At 42.4% G+C, this 19,130-nt stretch overlaps 1 protein-coding gene across 3 annotated transcripts in view; it reads left to right on the forward strand.

Moving 5' to 3' along the window:
* Positions 1–11,391, forward strand: part of LOC147637906 (uncharacterized) — a 128,462-nt gene extending 117,071 nt beyond the window's left edge. For all 3 annotated transcript variants that reach the window (XM_086799750.1, XM_086799749.1, XM_086799751.1), the window contains 2 exons: positions 10,029–10,478; positions 10,563–11,391. In XM_086799750.1, the coding sequence (XP_086655876.1) occupies positions 10,029–10,478; positions 10,563–11,003 (891 nt within the window). In that variant the 3' untranslated portion in view covers positions 11,004–11,391. The remainder of the gene's footprint in view (positions 1–10,028; positions 10,479–10,562) is intronic.
* The last annotated feature ends 7,739 nt before the right edge of the window (positions 11,392–19,130 follow it).

The following is a 19,130-nucleotide window of genomic DNA, read 5'->3' on the forward strand; positions in this document are numbered from 1 at the left end:
ATTTGAAATTAATTGAAAATGTGTATAAAAGATCTTAGCCTAAGGGTCTATATTTTGAGAAATTTTTGGATTATAGTCTAATTAAGGTTCCAATGGACCAATTGGATTAATCCAAGTGTTGGGATGAGATAAATCCAAAGAATAAAAGAAAATACCCAAAAATGAGTAAATGCTCACATAAGATGAAGAGTTGACTGAGAACAAGGTTTATTAGTTAAAAACTATGAGATATTACTAAAAATATGAGATATTTTGGAATAATGATGCATTTTTGACACCTTGGTAAAGAGAGGGGGACTCTTGAGGTAGGCGTCTAATTCACACATATGGATGAGTTTTTAATTCAAAAAACTTGTGATATTTTTATCTCTCCTCTCTCCTCTCTCCTAGATCAAACCAAATCAAAAAGAGAGTCAAACTCATCTAAATCTTGTCTAAATTGAGTCAAATTGGACCTGAAAAATTCTAAAACCCAGTTGGACTTGGTTAGAGGCCTCCCTCACCTATAAATAGATCCTTAGTCTTTTGTAAAAAAATCTGTGAGCTATACTATGTCAGTATTACATTAAAATAATCACATTTTCTATTCTCTTAAAAATCCTCTACTTTTGGGGAGCTTGGAGCTTCTCTCTCTCTCTCTCTTCAACAACTCTTGGAGCTTTCTTCTCAACTTACTAAACCAATTGATTAGTTGGGGGCTTCACTTCTAGATAAAGAAGCAAGCCAAACCTAGAGGTAAGAAGGAATTTCATGGTTTTTGTTAATATTCTAAAATGATTTCACTTCTCAATCTCTCTCAAGCTTGAGAAGTTTCTAATTAGTTGTTTTTAATGTAAATCAAGCTTTCTCTAAGAACTTTAATGATTAATCATAAAAAGTTAATCTTTATGCTTATTTAGAATGCTTTTTATGTATATATCTCTCTCCCAAAAGAATAGTCATTCTTATGGCTAATTCTTTAGAAAAAGAATGCTTCTCATTGATAAATTCTTAATTCAAAACCAAACTCTAAGCTTGTTAAGCTAGAGGTTAAGAAAATAGTATTTTTATGCTTTTATGTTAATAAAATTATAATAAATTTATGATTTAATTTCATAATTTGGATTTAAGATTAAGGATAGTTCTTCTATCTTAATTGTATTACAAAGTCTTAATTTTTTTTTAAAAGCAATAGCAGCGAAGTTTTGGCAAAATTTTTAAAAAATAGTACATATCTTTTTTTTAATGTATAATGCTAAAAGAGGACTTCCTATTATATTGTAGGATTGGTCATCCTATATTTGTCCGAACGGAATCGTACCCTATTTCAATATTTACTACAGATCTTCAGTAATAATCAACAACAAGAAGAATGATTTTCATCACATTCATGGAAAACTAATTTTTAGTATTTATGCATAAATAATTGATTAAAGAAAAGTAAATTTTTTGATAATTTTATTTTTATGAAAAAAGAGAAATTGCCATGATAATGAAGATCCATGTAATTAAATGAAAAAAGAGAAATTTTGGTATATTAAAATAATGAATAATTTTATTTAATTTAAGAAGAATTTTAGATAAACTTATTTTATGCATGAGAAATTTTTTAATGATAAAAGAGAAATTTTCATGACATTTGGAATTCAATCATTTAAATAGTAAAAGTGAAATTCTTGACATATTTGAAATAATTGATATTTTTATTAAAGAAAAGAGAAATTTTAGATAAATTTATTTCATGATAAAAGAGAAATTCCCATGATATTTGGAATTGAATCGTTTAAATACAAAAAGAGGAATTCCCATGATATTTAAGATCCAAGAAATTAAATGAAATTTTTAGCATAATTCAAATTATGAGTATTTATCAAAAGTGAAATTTTGAGTATTATTGAGAAATATGGGTTGAATTGATTTTTGTAAATCCCATGAATCTTTACTTAAAAGAAGAATATTGAATATATTTCACTTGAGAAATTTGAGAAAGAATATGAAAATATCCGTTGAGAAAAAGTACCTTTAACTAGGCCAAGCAATTAGCAGAAATGTGAATAAGATGTGAATGTAATGTGATAAGATGTGAGTGGATGTTATAAGATGTGATGTGATGTAAATGGATATGGATATGGATGAGAATGAGATGTGGACGTGATATAATGTGGATGGAATGTATGATGTGATGTGGATGTAATGAATGAGATGTGATGTGAATGGATGTGATGTGAATCGGGATAGATATGAATGGATGAGATGTGATGTGATGTGGATCGGGGTAGATGTGAATGGATGTGATGTGATGTGATGTGATGTGGATTAGGATAGATGTGAATGGATAAGATGTGATGAGAATGGATGTGATGTGGATTGGGATAGATATAAATGGATGAGATGAGATGTGAATGGATGTGATGTGGTTATGGGTAGATGAGAATGAATGAGATGTGATGAGATGTAATATGATGTGATTCGATGAGAATGGATAAAAGACGATGAAAATACATATGATTGGATGTGGATTAAGCAATGTGAATTGATGTAGAAGAATAATGTGGAATAACGAGAAATGATGTGGAACAATGTGGAAAGATGAGAGTTCTTTAGAAACTAGAATTATGACCTGTTTTTAAATGACTGTTTTATATCAAGAATGCTGGAAAAGCATTTTGATCATCTTGTGAATGAGATCGTGGAGACCAAATTGATAAAGTTGCAACTCCTGAGGACGTCTTGCGTAGCAAGGTCGGTCGAGGTCTTGACCAGCCTTGATTCGATTTAAATGGTGAGCTTCCGGTACGGTGGATGAGGGACCAAGGAAGCGGCCTATGAGTGAAGCACTAGGTGACCTGCGAAGGATCCTAGAGGGTGCTGACCATACGGTGACCTGCGAAGAATCCTAGAGGGTACTTTGTTTTTTGAACTTGGGCATGGATATGGTTGATTGACCTTACTGGTCCTCAAAACGGATGACTCCATGGCTCTTTTCTATGGATATGTTGGTTGATCTTGCTGATCTTCAACGGAGAGTCCATCTGGATTTTTATAAGTGAATATATTTTCGGGTACTATGAGCTAGAAACTATTGAAAAGGCCCCTGAGTGAACAGGTGGTGAGCGTTCTGGTTGCCAATGATGCCATAGGTACACCGATGAAGGAATGATTGGAAATTAGAATTCAACCGGATCAGTGATACTATGGTTTCATTAAAAGATTGTTTTAAAGACAGCTGAATCTTTGAAACATGCAATTTTATATTGGGTGTGTAAGTGGTGTGACTATCTTGAAGTTTGTTTGAAGTGCCGGCTAGGGAGCCTGGGAACTCTTTTTCCTGGTACCCGGGACAAAACTTAACCAAATTCCTAAATGGATACTATCACTTGTAAAAAGTTTGGACATGCAATTAGAATGTCTGTCACTTTTATTACGGCCACTTGTTGCGGCCATGCTCTCTCCTCCAACCGCTCCTATGCCATCGGTACGAACTCTAAAGGGGAAGAATGTAAATTATTTACAGCATGCAGGTTTGGATAAAGGAAAAGTAAAAGTTGCCTCGACAAGCTTCCATGCGATGAATGTGAAAGATAAAGGCAAACTTGACTCTGATGCATGGCAGACTCCCAAATTGGACCTAAGGAGCTTCTACATCTGCGTCGACTACCCCATTGCCTGACACTTTGGGCAATATTACAGGAGTAGGAAGAATGTGGGCGGCAATAGTGAGAGGTGATTCACCAAATGCCTACCGTAGAAGACTGAGGAAAGGGATCATGTCCTTTGGCTCACGAAGGCTTGCGAAGATGGCCCGAGGGCCGACGAGATGAGGCCCTTTATGAGGAGATATAGCTGCACATAAGGACAGAGATGAGCACTATGCGACAGGAGGTTGAAAAGGAATGGATTGAGCAGATGCATGCCCAAAAGAAAGTGAGATACGAAACGTTGAAGGAAGAGATATATGCCCAATTGAAGGGAGAAATGCAAGCCCAAGTACGGGTTGAGATGGAATTAGCCCAAGCTTTGATGTACACGGAAATGAGAAAAGAGATGCAAAAATGGAAGGATGACATGCTCTGGGAGATTAGCACAACGGTTGCATCGTACGAAGGCACCTTGAAGATATGTATGGCTGACTGCGAAAAAGACATCATAGAAATGCAAAACACTTTGGCATCATGTAAGGCAAAAGTGGCTGCGGGTGAGAAGGAAATGCTTACCTTTTTTACTATGCAGATGGTGCTAGATGCGATAGACATGTTACACAATGGGAAGGCACAGGATCAAGATGAGCTAGTTGGAGAGCACTTCTCATATGCGCGTGATACTTTGGCTCCGCTGATTGTACATGTGTTTAATTGTGCCGTTTGTGAGGGTTTCCCGGCAAGCTAGACAGAGCATACCATTGTACCACTCTTTAAGAGTGGGGACCCCATGGTACCAGGCAACTACAGGACGATCATGATTGGGCATTACTTGGCCAAACTATATGGCTCTATATTGGAGTTGGAGCTGAGCCGCTGGGTAGAGAGACATGGTCACCGAGCATAGGGACAGGCCGGCTTCAAGAGAGGATTTACTACCTTGGACCACATACTTACACTTTGGGCACTTATTGAAGAGGGTAGGGCACAGAAGAGAAGGATATACTGTTGCTTTGTGGAATTACGCAAAGCCTTCGATACCGTACCACGTGCCAGGCTTATGCACAGATTGCAGGACATTGAGGTACCTAAGGATATGCAATGGGGGATATATGCTTTGTATGAGTCTGTGAGACAGGGAGAGTCCGAGCTCCAGGCAGACTATCCGATATGGTGACCAGCATGATAGGGCTGAAGCAGGCATGCCCGCTATCACCCACCCTCTTTGAGCTGTGCATGGATGTGGTCTCCGATTATGTAGACAGATTGGGAGGCCCAGGGGCATGCCTGGCAAGGGTGTTGATACCCATCTTGTTATATGCAGATGATATTGTTCTAATCTCAGACTCTCCGGAGGGATTACAGAGACATTTGGATGCATTACAGGCATTCTGTGCAGATAGAGATCTGACAGTGAACCTTGGGAAAACCAAGGTTATGGTGTTTAACACCACACAGGCATGGGTAACGAGATCAGAGTATCAGTTCACTTTTCGAGGGGAGCCGGTTGAGTACGTCAGGTGATATGTCTATTTGGGAGTTACTTTCACACGACCATGAAGGAGGCAGTAGAGCAGCTAGATTAGCTCGAAGGCATGCAGCCTTTGGGGTACTTGAGAGGCAGTGTGCACATATACAGTTTCAGGAGCCGCGCACCAAATTGTGGCTATTTGATACACTTGTCACATCGACCCTATACGGTGCTCCAATTTGGGGGCCTGGAATACATCACAGATCTCAGAGAGGGACATATGAGGGATGGAGGCATATAGAGAGACCATTGATTATGATGATTGCCCGCATGATTTGGAGCAAATCATCGGTACCACATGAGATTGTTCGGGCTGCGTTCTGTGCCGCACTAGTAGTGACCGAGGCCCTATTCCAGGCAGTTACCTTTTTACAGCGACTATGGGAGCTCCCTTAGCAGAGGTACTCCCGATTGGCATTGACCTCATCCATACAATTGGCAGAGGATGGAGATCCTCATTGGTGGTATGCTCAGATGAGATTATGGTTTGCGGATAGAGGCACTTCCACCCTTCAGTACAGCTTGGATTGTCCATTTTTGGATCTCACCCGAACCGCGTGATTAGGATGGATATCGTCAGAGTGGACACAGAGAGTACATGGACTAGTCCCCTTGAGCCCTTAGGCACGAAAATGGCTCATTACAAGAGCCATTTTCTGCACCTCTCACCAGATGGTTTTATCACCCGCCCGGCGTACATGGATGTACACCTATCACATGGGATACGTTGTGCCATTGGACAGATCCGGACCTCGTCGCACCAGTTGCGGATTGAGATAGGGCGATATGTTCGATATCAGATCTCGGATGACCGTATTTGTCAGCTATGCTACCAGGAGGCAGAGACAGAGGAGCACTACGTTTGCCAATGTACAGTCTATTATGAGATCCGAAGGAGATATCATTGCCTCTTCCGAAAGGGTTTTGGGCCGTTACGCAAGGTGATGGAGTTTGAGAATCAGAGATGCTTGGGATTGTTCCTACTTGAGCTCAGGAGACATAGAGAGACCCGCTTGGTAGACAGGAGACTGAGCCATGATGTACCTAGTCAGAGTATCATGATAGATTTCTTTAGCACCAGCAGCCTAGCCCACACACCTCTTGATACCTCCATCGGGCCATCAAGACACCAGCCACGCTCCCAGGGAGTCACCGTTGATAGAGCAGTCGTCTTATGTCGTGCTCGTCGGCCACGCCCACTAGGATCCCAACCACAGCATCCTCACCATCGCTAGATCAGAGCCATTATTGCTCGGCATCGGAGGCGCCTACCTCGCTTCTATGACCTCTCCATTCTAGACAGTCCCATGGCGAAGATATTTGATCTGAGGAGAGGGTCGCACTTCAACTAATCAACATACATGGATCTACGTGATATACATTTTCGATTATTTTCTACTCAGTATCATCTAAGAGTCTTACTTACAGTTCTTATAATTGTAAGATAGTCAATTTATTGTTCAATTTCATTTGGTTCTTCTCTTTGATGAGACACCAACTTCAGATGTACTCTCAATTTTGGTCTCATAGGCCATTATGGCCTCTTAGAGACGTTAATATATCATTTCATTTCATTTCATTTTCTCCATCTCGCTCACCCTTTCAAGCACCATATAATCTCAGCATGGTATTAGAGTTGTATCAGCTACATCACATCTATTCTTGCTGATGCGGCTCTACCTACATGCATCTATACCGCCTTGCTTTGCTTCATTCGCAAGGAGATCTCTGGAGTCTTCTGCAAAATGTGAGGTAGCATCCAAGTCCACCTCATACCCTGGGTAATCCATAGGTTCCTCCATACCTATCTGATTAAGTGGTGTGATCTTGCCCTTTGAGATTGGTTACTTTGTTGGGTGTTCTGCACTGTGTTGAGATGTTGTGGTCGGCATGATAGCTTGTTGTGGTGGTGGTGTGGTAAAGCTAGCTCTGCTTTGGGAGCATTAGCAATGGCTTGCAAGCACGTTCGACACTGTGAGACATCATGACCATAGCGCGTAAAAACTACAGTTTCCTTGGTATTGTGCTCTCAAGATTGGACACTCACTTGTTGTATGAGCTTGTCTGCATATAGATCACCAATGCATCTCTCTCCTTAGGTACATATGTATGTTCTCAAGAACTCTGTTGGCCCTCATCTCTTCTTGGCAGTGCTTTCATGAAGTCCGTGAATTTCATTTCTACCAAATTGTTACCTTTAGCCAAGGGTTTAGCTGTTATCACTGCTAAAGCAATTGATTTCGCATCTGATGCTTTGGCTCCCTTAATCATTAGATTATCCTCTAGCTGGATGGTATTAGCTATGACTTCATCCCATCTGGTGATACCTCTAATGACTAAGCCATTATAGATCTCCTCGTGTTGAAGCCCATGACGTTCATGCAAAGCAGCACGAGAGGTTAAATGCTTGAAACGGCTAATGAACTCCCTAATTAACTCTTCCTCTTCTCTCTTTGCCTTATGCAGTTGTGAGGAGACACTCCACAGTAATCTCCTATGCACAAATTATTTCTAGAACAATCTCCTAAGCGCTTCAAAGATTAAGCGTTCCTCAACCTTGAGAGTTCTAAACCAATCCCCTACCTTCCCATCTAGGGTTAGGTTGAACGCATTGGTTCAAGCAATCTCGTTGCATTCCCCAAGGGCCTCGTAAACTTGATCAAACACTTCCAAGTGTCACCTTGGATCTCCTTCTCCACTAAACTTGTTGGTTAGGTTTGCTATCTGGGCAGCCTTCCCTTAATTTCTTTGACCACTAAACACCAATTTACTAATTTTGGCACTTATTCAAGCGCCATTTTTTCACCAAATTAAAAAATTCCAAATTTTTAGGGTCAAATTGATGAATTGACATCTTCTAAGAAAGTGGAGCAAACAGAATTTCTCCACCTAATTTATAATGAGGTTCCTTTTTTATAAGAATTTACCTAAGGAAATTGGTTCAAGCTCAAACTCAAGTTTGTTCCATTGTAGCTGTAAGTTCAATGTTTTTTGATCACAAGTTTTAGTTTGAGGCATAGTATGGGTTCCCTTGCACATTAATGTACACCACAACATTGTTAGTTGGCAATGTAGTAGATGGGGCAAGCAAGTTTGGATGCATGGGAGGAGGTTCTAGAAAATAAGGAAGGCTGGCCAATTAATTCCTACTGAAAAGCAACCTAGATCACTGATTGTTGGGATAGTCAAGAGGCTCCTGAGGGTGAGCAGGGCAGCGATTGTCTGCAATGTAGGTGCAACAGCCCATTTAGACCTGGGGCGTGCTACTCCAAGCTATTTTTGGATTGAAGAAGCAGGGTACAGGGTCCAGAGTAGTAAGGAAAAAGGCTTATTTGAGCGCATTTGGCAAGAGTAGGTCCATGTTTCTAAAATAGGATAATTCGCCACGTTTTTGGGCGGCAAGTCGGGAGGAGATCAGGGTCAATCATACAAGTGTGGGCAGCAAGCAGCCAAGAAATTCGTCTTTGCGCTAATCTTAACATGTAGCATTAGTTGTTTTGACTTAGTTTCGTGAGATCGTTTACGGTTTTCAGCCACGATCCCTCGGTGATGCGCATGCATTTGTTTACTTCAGCCCTTCCTGTTATCAGTCGTCTTCTTTTGGACATTTCCAACCTCATTCCTTACATGACTTGCGTGATCAAGCCTCCAGCAGCTTGGCAACGGCAGGGTGGCAGTTTTGAGTTGATTCTTGCTTGTGTTTGAGGTCTCTGAGTTCATTAAATCCTGAGGTAAAAACATACCCATAAATTCTCAGGAAATTAGCAGCCAAAGCCACAGCCACAGCCACAGCCGCAGGTGCATGAGTTTTTCCAGAATATTCAGCAACCACCACAGATGTTGGGGATGAACAACATGTTTTTCAGCAACCCCAACAAAATTTCACTGGACACCCATCCTATGCTCTTGCATTGGGTGGGGATTCCAATGTGTTGGCTGTTCATGTGGTAGAACCAGTATGCTTGATTCTCAGGCTTTTGGGTAGCTGGGACAACCACTACTTCCTATGGGTTTAGCATAAGCACAACTGAATCCTCTAGGTTCGCCTTGAAAGAAATCAAGGTGGGAAGAGATTTGAGCCATTCATAAGATGAAAAATAACTGCATTGCTTCATATCCAATGTGTGGTTTAGCTCTTTGTAGAGTACTATCACAAACTCTACGGTCTGGTGGAGGAGATTGTTAGTGAGATGGATCCTAAATTCACTGCATTGTTTTGGCTGGTAGTGTTTTGCAAGTTGGAAACTAATTTAAGAATGCCGTTATTCAACTATTTTGAGACTGAGCGGATTAACCTGTCTTCAAAGGACATGCTCATAGCATGTCTCCAAGAGTGTCACATGAAAACCCGTTTTGCTCCTATTAAACATGAAACATACGAAACAAAACAAAACACTCCCAACCAAAACATGGTTTCATCGAATTTGAGATTTTTTCTAAATTTGTTATTAAAAAAAAAAAAGAAATAGTTATTCTTCTCTTCTTCTTCTTTCCCCTCACTTTAATTTTCTTTTAAAAACCCATAAAGATGAAAGATTTCTTATGACTGTGTAACAGTCCCCAAATTAGTCGAAATTTTTTACAAGTATTCCACTAGCTCTTCAATTTCTCACTTTCCTTCAATTTATACACTGGAGTTTGGTCGTGGGGCAAGTGTCTTTCTCAACGTGCACAAATGCATTGTAAGAAACATGCTTCATTTATGGAATATTGAATACCCTAAAACAGGAGGGCAGTTTTAATTTTTTGGGGGGGTTGCTGTTTCAGTCCCTAGTGGAGAGTATACACCATCATACATATTTGCACGTGTCATATTGGTCATAGTGCCTACATTGTATCATTGGTTTGTTTTAATAAATCACAGTTTTTTTATGTTTTAGGCACCAGTGTCCGGCTCTGGTCTGTCCCCCTTACTGGAAAATGCTGTGGACAAATCTCCTTATTTGAGCGTTTCTCCAAATGGTGTGGCTGCTGCTGATGAAGTGTCAAGAAAGGATGCTGATAAACCTGAAGAGCTTATTGCCGAAGATGACCACAGTCAAGAGAGATTGCAAGTTGATGTTAAGGCATCTACAAAACCTTCTGCAGACTTGTCACCTGGTTACAAATTTACATATGGCTTTCATGATCCTCACCAAGAGAATGCTAATGCTGAGAACATGCCAGCTTATAGCTCAGCTAAGACTCTACCAGACACAGATTTGCAAGCTTCTTCATCTACATGCTCAGATATTGTCATAGAACCTTACCACCAAACACTCAAGCTGTGTATACGGGATCATTCAGAGCTGCTTACCTTGGAGTCTACTTTGTCTCAGCTTTTAGAGCAGGTATGGTTTTCTAGCAAAACGCCTATTCCTGTTACAAGTTCATGACTGTGCTGAATGATTCTTTCTCACTTGGCCACCTAGCAGGTTGAAACCCTCAAGCGGATTGTGCAGAAAGAGAAGGAAGAGACTGCCTTTTCTTTCAACATGCAAAGAGAGGTAGGGAATAACAGTAACTGTGAAGAGTGCCCCCCTTCACATGTCCGAGTCCCTGCAGGAACGCAGAGGCTTGTGATTGGTGGTAATTGCAATGGTGAGCGTAGAGGGGAAGGTGCCCATGGGACTTCTAACAATAAGAACCTGGCCTCCCCAGATGCTGGAAATGGTACAACTGTTGGCCATGATACCAGGAAGCTTGGGGTTCCTGTCTTGAAGGGTATCAAGGTGATTGCAAGGCAGAACCAGCGGACACTTTGGCTCCTTGCTTACATTGCCATTGTAACTACGTGGCCTCTTGTGGGTTCAGCTCTGTTTCTTTATGGCAGAAGGCGGTTAAAGAATATAGTTACAAAGTACTGGCCAAGATGATGGGAGTGTTTCATTTGCTTTAGAGCAACAAATAACACACGTGAAGGCTCAAGCAGTAAGCTGTCTTTCACTAATTTGAAAGCCCCCAATGGCAACAGGTCAGGTTGACAATATTCTAACTTCTAGAAATAAATATTATCGCGACTTCAATTGTATGAACATCAGCTGCATCAAAAAACTTTTTCTTTCCTTCTAAACCTGAACAGGGCAGAAATTATTCTATAATCGACTATCACAAATAATTCATGGTGCAAGGACATGTGCACAATGGACTTGGGTGTAAACAAGACACTTGATTTAGTGCTGACAGCAAGTATGAACTTGAAGATACATGCAAACATAATTGATATACTGATGATGCTCGGTATATAACTTGTACTTTCGATAATGTGTGGACTGGTGGTAATGTTGGGCATGTGTGCAAGGTCCTGATCAAGCCACAAGAAAGGTTTGTCTGTCAGTGTGCGTGTGGAGAGAGGGAGAAAGAAAGAAAGAAATATTTATTAATGTCTGTGGGAGGCCAAAATGGACTATGAAGGTTCAATCTGTACACAATGTGTAGTTTTAGATGCATAGAGCATCTTTTAGAGCTATAACAACAAAGAAATAGAAGGTCATCTGGGCAGGTCAATGTAATAGAGCATATGTGTCAGCAGTGACTACTTCGGCCATGGGTTCCTCTCCTCCCTGCAAGCTCTCTTTTGTAGGGTGATGGGGTTACAAAGGTGAGGGGTGAGATAATGACTCCTACTTGTGTCCATGGAACATGTATATAGTTCCCCTCTGCATTGTGTGTGGTCTCCTTTGGGTTGTGGACGCAATTCCTGTTTGTGAGAGGTTATGGGTTTCTGAGATGTTCTATGATGACCAAGGGGAGACCCCAAAGTCAGCTAGGACAATCTTGTCCGTCATTGATGGCTTACTCTGTTATGGGTCTCTGAGATGTTCTATGATGACCACGGGGAGACTCCAAAGTCAGCTAGGATAATCTCGTGTCATTGATGGCTTACTCTGGATGTGTCATTGATGGCTTACTCTGTATCATGGATAAGTGTCATCACCTGTAGTCTCTATGTTCTCCTTTAATCATCCTTTCCTAGATCTGCCACCGAGAAAGGGGCATCGTATATCCGTGCAGAGCATTATGTTCTCCTTTTATCCTTCTCTCATAGATTTGCCACCTAGAAAGGGGCATCGTACATCCTTGCAGAGCTAGGATAATCTAGGGCTTACTCTGGATCATGCAACAAAGCATTATCATCGGTAGTCTCTATGTTATTCTCTAATCCCCCTCTCCTAGATCTGCTGCCCAGAAAGGGGCATTGTACATCCTTGCAGAGTGCACCTGAGTGTCAAAATACCAACACAATGTACATCCTTGCAGAGTGCACCTGAGTGTCAAAATACCAACACTTATGTGAGGCTCTTGGAAGTGGGCCTAGAGAGAGAGCTAAATGTCTCCCGATGGGTCCATGAGACCAAAGTGATACAATGTTATCCATGGTATGTTTCATCATGGAAAAGAAAAACAAAACAAGTACAAATAATATAGCTCTTTGAAAGTAGAGATGATCATCATGGGGAAGTACATGGGGAGTACAAGAGTCTCATCAGAGAATATGAAGAATGTGGGGCACATTATTCCCCAGTAGAGGGTAATTGAGTATGGTCGAGTGGTCCCCTCCTGTCATGGTACATGGGAAGGTATGGTTGGTGTCCCATGGGTTGGGGACGTGCGTACCTCGACGCGCAAGCCCGTTTCAAAGTGACTCCTCGGGGACGAGGTGGAGTTGAGGTATCTTGTGGTGGACCACCCGTGGGGTCCACTATGTCAATATTCTCTCCATGGGCCCAGAAGAAATTGGTGATAGTTGGCTAGCGAGGAAGGAGGGGTAAGTGGTGGCTGTGACCGACGCTCTCGTAGGAGCGTATCTCTGTGTCTGCGAAGCTCCAGTAGGAAGAGTCCAGGCAGCGCTGGTAGGGAACGGAAGAGAGAGTGGTACCTCTCGCAGATCTCATAGTACATTGGGCAGTGACAGAGGTATAGTATATTGCTCCTTTGTCTTGACCCCCGTGTGGCATAATCTGCAGATCCTCTCCTCACGAGGTCTCTGTATGAGCTGTCCATCTCTGAATATGTGCTCTGTCTGCCCTGTCTTCACCCGTAGGCAGTGGCAGGATAGATTGCCAATCACGATCCGCATGGCTTGTGGCATGTGAATACCCTTGTAGCATGGCTATTGGGTGAAGCCATCCTCTGTGAGCTTCAGGAAACGATCTTTGTAGAAGTGTCTTTGGTGGGAGCTCTGAAGGTGCATTACATGTGCTGTGTATGTGGAGGCTAAGGAGGGCAAACTGGATAGTCTGGTTGACACTCTCATGGGAGAGCTGGAGAAAAGGGGAGTTCAGGCTGTACTGAAGAGGTGGAGGTGGTCCTGTCCCCTGAGAACTATTTGGAAACTCAGGCGTACCATACTCTAGTGTCACCCTCAAGTGCGAGCTGTCATGATGACTATAGGGCATGCCTCAGGTATGTGTGGGGGCTCATCGTGCTGATGTGGTGGTAGGTGTCAGTTTGCAAAAGTGCGTCTAACACCATTGGGGTTGTAGGGAACTCTACCTGAATGGTCACGTGGGATTGTGGTATGTATATGAAGGAGGTGGTGGTAGTGGAGCGGGGTGTGCATATGAAGGAGGCGGTGGCAGATGTGTGAAGGATGGTGAACTGGGATGTGAGGGTGGCAAGGGCTGCAAGAGGGTCCACATCCTTGAGGTGGCGATAAATGTGATCCGAGTAAAACACCATCAAGCTCGTGATCAAAATGGATCTAGGTCTACTGTGTGGTGGGAAGGTGGGTAGTGTGCACATGAGGGTAAAGTGGAGATAGGTGTGGTTGGCGTCGACGGGGGGTGGCGGGGTGGAGAAGTCAAGGATGAGGCGTGCCAAATCCAAACATCTGAGTACGTAATCCACGGCGCTAGAGGCACCTCAGTGTGGAAATCAGTTGAAGGTGCCTGAGGAGGGCCAGCGGGGCATCCTGTTATAAATAACGAGACCGTGTGCAGCTCCGAGCTCTAGATATATTTCCCAGATGCTGTCACCTTCCTATCCTGTGATGATCTCTTGAGGTCCATGCCACTGATGTCCAGCTCCTGTAGTTTGATGGGGTCATCCAAAGTAAGTAGAGGAACTTGGTAGCTCCGGGTCCTAGCGTTGAAGTTTCCCAGTAGGACGAGGACTTCACCCAAGCAAGAGAACTCCATGATCACTATAGACTGGTAGGAAAGGTGACTGGCCATGCTGCTCAACATAATGGGGGTGGCTTGGTGGGAAATAGTATACTGCAATATGGATAGTTCTCTCCAGTCAACTGTAGATGTCTCCTTGTTCTTTCAGAGGATGCTAAGAATCTACCTGAGGTGTGATATGTAGAGGACTGCGACGCCTCTCAAGCCTCAAACCCCTTCTGACGTGCGGGTCACCCTGGAAGGTTGACTTCCACTTGTACACGCTATGTATGGTACTCCCCACTTGGGGCTCTGATGTGTCTTTGTGTAGAAGAGGATTTCCCTAGGGTCTCGTTCATCTCTCCGGGGTGAGATCACATAGTGCCATTGCAGTTCCATACAACTACAACTGTGTGGTCTCATAGACCCTGCTCCCCTTTTTGAGGCGACAATCATGATGATGTGGGCAACCCACTTGCCCGACTTACGGGCCTCCTGAACAGTTACCATGGCCTCTTGACAGTCTGCTACCAGAGTGGTAGTGAAATCATCCCCCTTGAATACCGGTGTGTCCTTGAGGGAAGCCCATCTATCTAGGAAGGCCAGTCGACTGGTGACGTCAGGGAAGTGAATGAAAAGAGGCCTGTCATGTGTCTTGTCTTTCTTGGTTCTCCATGCATCAGCAAAGGGGGTTCCATCTACACAAGTTTCTGGCATAGGGTAAGTGCATCGTTTTGAGGTCCCTGTTGGTAACCCTCGGACATGGACATGTAGGTGCATCGACCATGGGAGAGGTGCCTGTTGGAAACCCTTGGATGCGCACGTGCAGGGTCCTCGCCTTCCTGCGTCCATGATAGCTTGTGGGGCCCTTTGTTCTTTTACCGCTTCTATCCAATCGGATGTTGTGGTCTATAGCTCTTCTCCCAGCTTGTCATTAGCATCCTTTAGCTGCTCCACATCGGCTACAAGTACCTGGTGTTTGCTAATTTCCCTGTCCTCCTCATCTTGTTTAATGGTGGCCTCAAGTGCTGCCATTTGGGCTTCAAGTTCCCCCAAGCTGGGCTTTCTATGGTGAGGGGGGTTGGGGGCTGCCTTGGGTGCAGCCACCTGTTGTTCCAGTATTTGAATACGTGCATCCTTGTCTTGTTCTTCCTTTCGGTGCATCGACTGTGGGAGAGGTGCCTGTTGGTAACTCTTGGATGCGCACATGTAGGGTCCTCGCCTTCATGCGGCTCTCCTTGAAGGTTTTATTCATGATAGCTTGTGGGCCCCTTTGTTCTTTTACCACTTCTATCCAATCGGATGTTGTGGTCTATAGGTCTTCTCACAGCTTGTCATTAGCATCCTTTAGCTGCTCCACATCGGCTACAAGTGCCTGGTGTTTGCTAATTTCCCTGTCCTCATCATCTTGTTTAATGGTGGCCTCAAGTGCTGCCATTTGGGTTTGAAGTTCCCCCAAGCTAGGCTTTCTATGGTGAGGGGGGTTGGGGCCTGCCTCGAGTGCGGCCACCTGTTGTTCCAGTATTTGAATACATGCATCCTTGTCTCGTTCTTCCTTTCGGAGGGCCTCTGTCTTCTTCATCTGTTGGTTGAGAGTGCGGTCAGAGGTTTTTTTGAAGTCACCCAGACCTATTTTTCAAAGTTCTCTGCCTCTCTCATTGTTTGCACAATTACGTTGAGAAAAGGAAAAATGCCTCACTTTTTTGCCCTAAATCAGAACAAGAAACGGAAAAAGGAGAGAAAGAAGAGGGGCATGAGGGCTTCGTGTTTTCTGACCTTCTCCACCTCTCCCATTGTGGGTGTTCTCCATGAGGGCTACCTGTTTTCTCCATGAGGGCTACCTGTTTTCCGAGCTTTTCCACCTCTCCCATTGTTTGCACGATTATGTTGCTGAGAAAAGGCAAAAGGCCTCACGTTTTTGCCCTAAATCAGAGCAACAAGAAGAGAAAAAGGGAGAAAAAGAAGAGGGGCACCTGAGAGAAAAAAAAATGAAACCCTAATTTTACCAACAAAAAACATGGAGAAAACCCTAATTTTGCCCAACCCTACAGGTGATAAAACCCTAATTTGTAGGCCTGAAAGCGTGGTGAAAACCCTAATTTGTCACCGTAAAAGAATGCAGCAAGCACCATGGAAGAATGCAGAGAGAGAGAGAGAGAGAGAGAGAGAGAGAGAGAGAGTTATATTAACGTCTACAGTAGACCCCAAGGGCCTATGGGACCAAAAGTAATACAATGGTACCATGAATATACTGAGCCATGGAAAATTAAAAGAAAAAGTAAAATAAAAACATCTGACAGTACATGTGATCAACAGATGATCCTGTGTAGAGTGAGATATATTGTGATCAGCGAATGACGAAACCCACCTCGGCTAGAACCGATTTGATGGTGGAGTGAATGGGAGTGTGTCATGTCGGCGGAGAACCTCACGAATTTGTCTCTATGTGGTGGAGGTTCCGGATGCTCTGGTTCGGGGACGTCTGGCTCGCAGAATGGATCGAGCTCTCTCACTAAGAACTCCTATGGGGCGTGGACCTGGAGCGTGGGTATGGGTGGTGGGCTTGATGTCGTAGTAGAGGAACTGTTGTGGGCAGTGGATTCCGATGTGGATGTGTGTACCACAAAGAAATCTGTGATGGCTCTCTGTGAGGTGATATGTCGGAGCGGGCTGTCTCTTAACATGCTACCTCAATACTACATCCTTGTGTCGTCTGAGCTCCATCAAGTACATGCCCAAGCACCTCTGATCCTCAAACGTGAGAGAGAGAGAGAGAGAGAGAGAGAGAGATTAACTTGTACAAAAGGTCCCAAAGTTCTATGAGACAAAAAGTAATACAATGAATCCATGAAAATTCTAAGTCTGAAAAATAACTCAAGTTTGGTGTAAATGTTAAAGTGAATTGCCACATTATGCCTGTTATGGGTGCGTTTCCTTTGATCGTACGTAGACCATGGCTTAGGTTAGTGGGTGCAATTCAAGATTGGGAAAAGGGAACCATTACACTTAATGATAAAAAAAGGACCAAGAGAAAGTTTAGCAGCATGATTGATAAAAAGTTTTGGGGGAAGATGAAGAAAGGGAAAAAGAGAACACTGAGAGTGAGGATGAGAGTGAAAGGGATAGTGACGTGGGGAGCACATGTTCATACTTAAGTGATGGTAATGTATCCATGCTTACTTTAGAACCCATGAGTGAAAGGAATATAGAACAAGTGATGGATAGTGAGAGGAGATCTTTTGAGGGATAGAGGAATTCCTTGAACCAAAAAAGAATGTAAATGTGGATTTTGTTGACAAAATGTTAAGTACTTACCTTACTTTGATGTTTGGGGGGTTCACCTAACAGTATGTAAGTATACCAAGTGAGTTTAAGTGAAGGGCTTTTTTAATTCAAAGTTTTAAGGTAAATTTTGATTCAAAGTTTTAAGGTAAACTTACAGAAGGGGTTTTTTAAATTGATTTTGAAAAAAAACTCATTAGTCCATAAAGAAAAAGGGGTCATTTTATCTATGAAAAATTTACAGATAAGGGGTTTTTTAAATATTCCTTAAACGCACATGATACATAGAGTTTCTTAGTAGTGCACTCCCCGAGCTTTGGTGGAACAACATCAATACAAAACCATGTTGCAAGAATTTCTTAATCTCTTTATCACATCATATAAAGAGATTTGGGGGTTTAAAGGAGAAAGTCTTCATATAGAGCTCAAGGAAGGTGTTGGACTAGTGTGCCAAAGGTTGGTACCTTTGGGGAAAGGGCAACAAGACGCTTTAAAAGATGAAGTCGAAAAGTTGTTGAAGGCCAACTTCATATATCTAGTTACAACTTCTAAATGGGTGAGTCCAGTGGTCATCCGACCAAAGAAGGATGGTAGATGGAGAATTCGTGTGGACTACAAGCCACTTAATGCAGCTACAAAAAGGGACCACTATCCTCTTCCTTACATAGATGAAGTTATGGATTCAATGGGCAAGTCATGAAAGATATAGTATTTTTTATGGTTATTCAGGATATTTTCAACTTCAGATTTCTCTCGAGGATCAAAAGAAAACCACTTTCATAACCCCTTGGGGGTGTTTTTGCTACAAAGTATTACCATTTGGTTTGAGTAATTGACCTTGATCTTTTTAAAGGACAATTAATGTTGTGTTTGCACCTTATCTTGGGAAGTTCATCAAAGTGTTTATTGACGATATTTGCATATACAACTGCAGAATCTTACATTGTGAAAAGTTATGGCTTGCATTTGAAAGATTGGATAGGTGTGGTGGTCAACTCAATTCAAAGAAATGTTGGTATTGAAGCAAATGATGACAAGGTGATGGCTTTAGTGCTTTTACCCCCTCCTAAAGATACAAAGCAATTCATCGCTTTTATTCACAAGATCAAGTACATGGGAAGATTTATTTCTTTGGCCTCTCAAGTTTTGTATCCTCTCCAGCAAGTTGTTAAACATGACCCTCTGAAGTGGACTCATGAAGGTGAAGAGGTTTTTAGCAAAGTCAAAGAGGTGCTTTGTAGTCGTTCATCTGTATAAGCTCCTGACTAGGACAAAGTGTTCTATGTGAATCCTTCAATAGGTATTAATGTTGTGTGAGCAGTCTTACTTCAACAACAAGGAAAAGGAATTCTTTACATGAAGCCTATTTATTATGCAAGCAGGGTGAAAGCCACAGTGGAAAGAGGTTATGTATTGAAGCAAAGAAGGTAATGATCAGTGTGATCTTTGCTTGTAGAAGATTTAGACATTATCTTCTTCCAAAGCCTTTTGTGTTTTTAACAAGCTATGCCTTACTTCCTTAACTTATAAACAATGTGGTTTTATCCAAAAGAATGATTACGTGGATTGTAGAATCACAAGAGTTTCAATACTCTTTCCTAGTAGAGGAATCAACTA

This window comes from Cibotium barometz, chromosome 6, assembly GCF_041138505.1.
Source record: "Cibotium barometz isolate CiBa-2024 chromosome 6, ASM4113850v1, whole genome shotgun sequence".
Classification (NCBI taxonomy): Eukaryota; Viridiplantae; Streptophyta; class Polypodiopsida; order Cyatheales; family Cibotiaceae; genus Cibotium; species Cibotium barometz.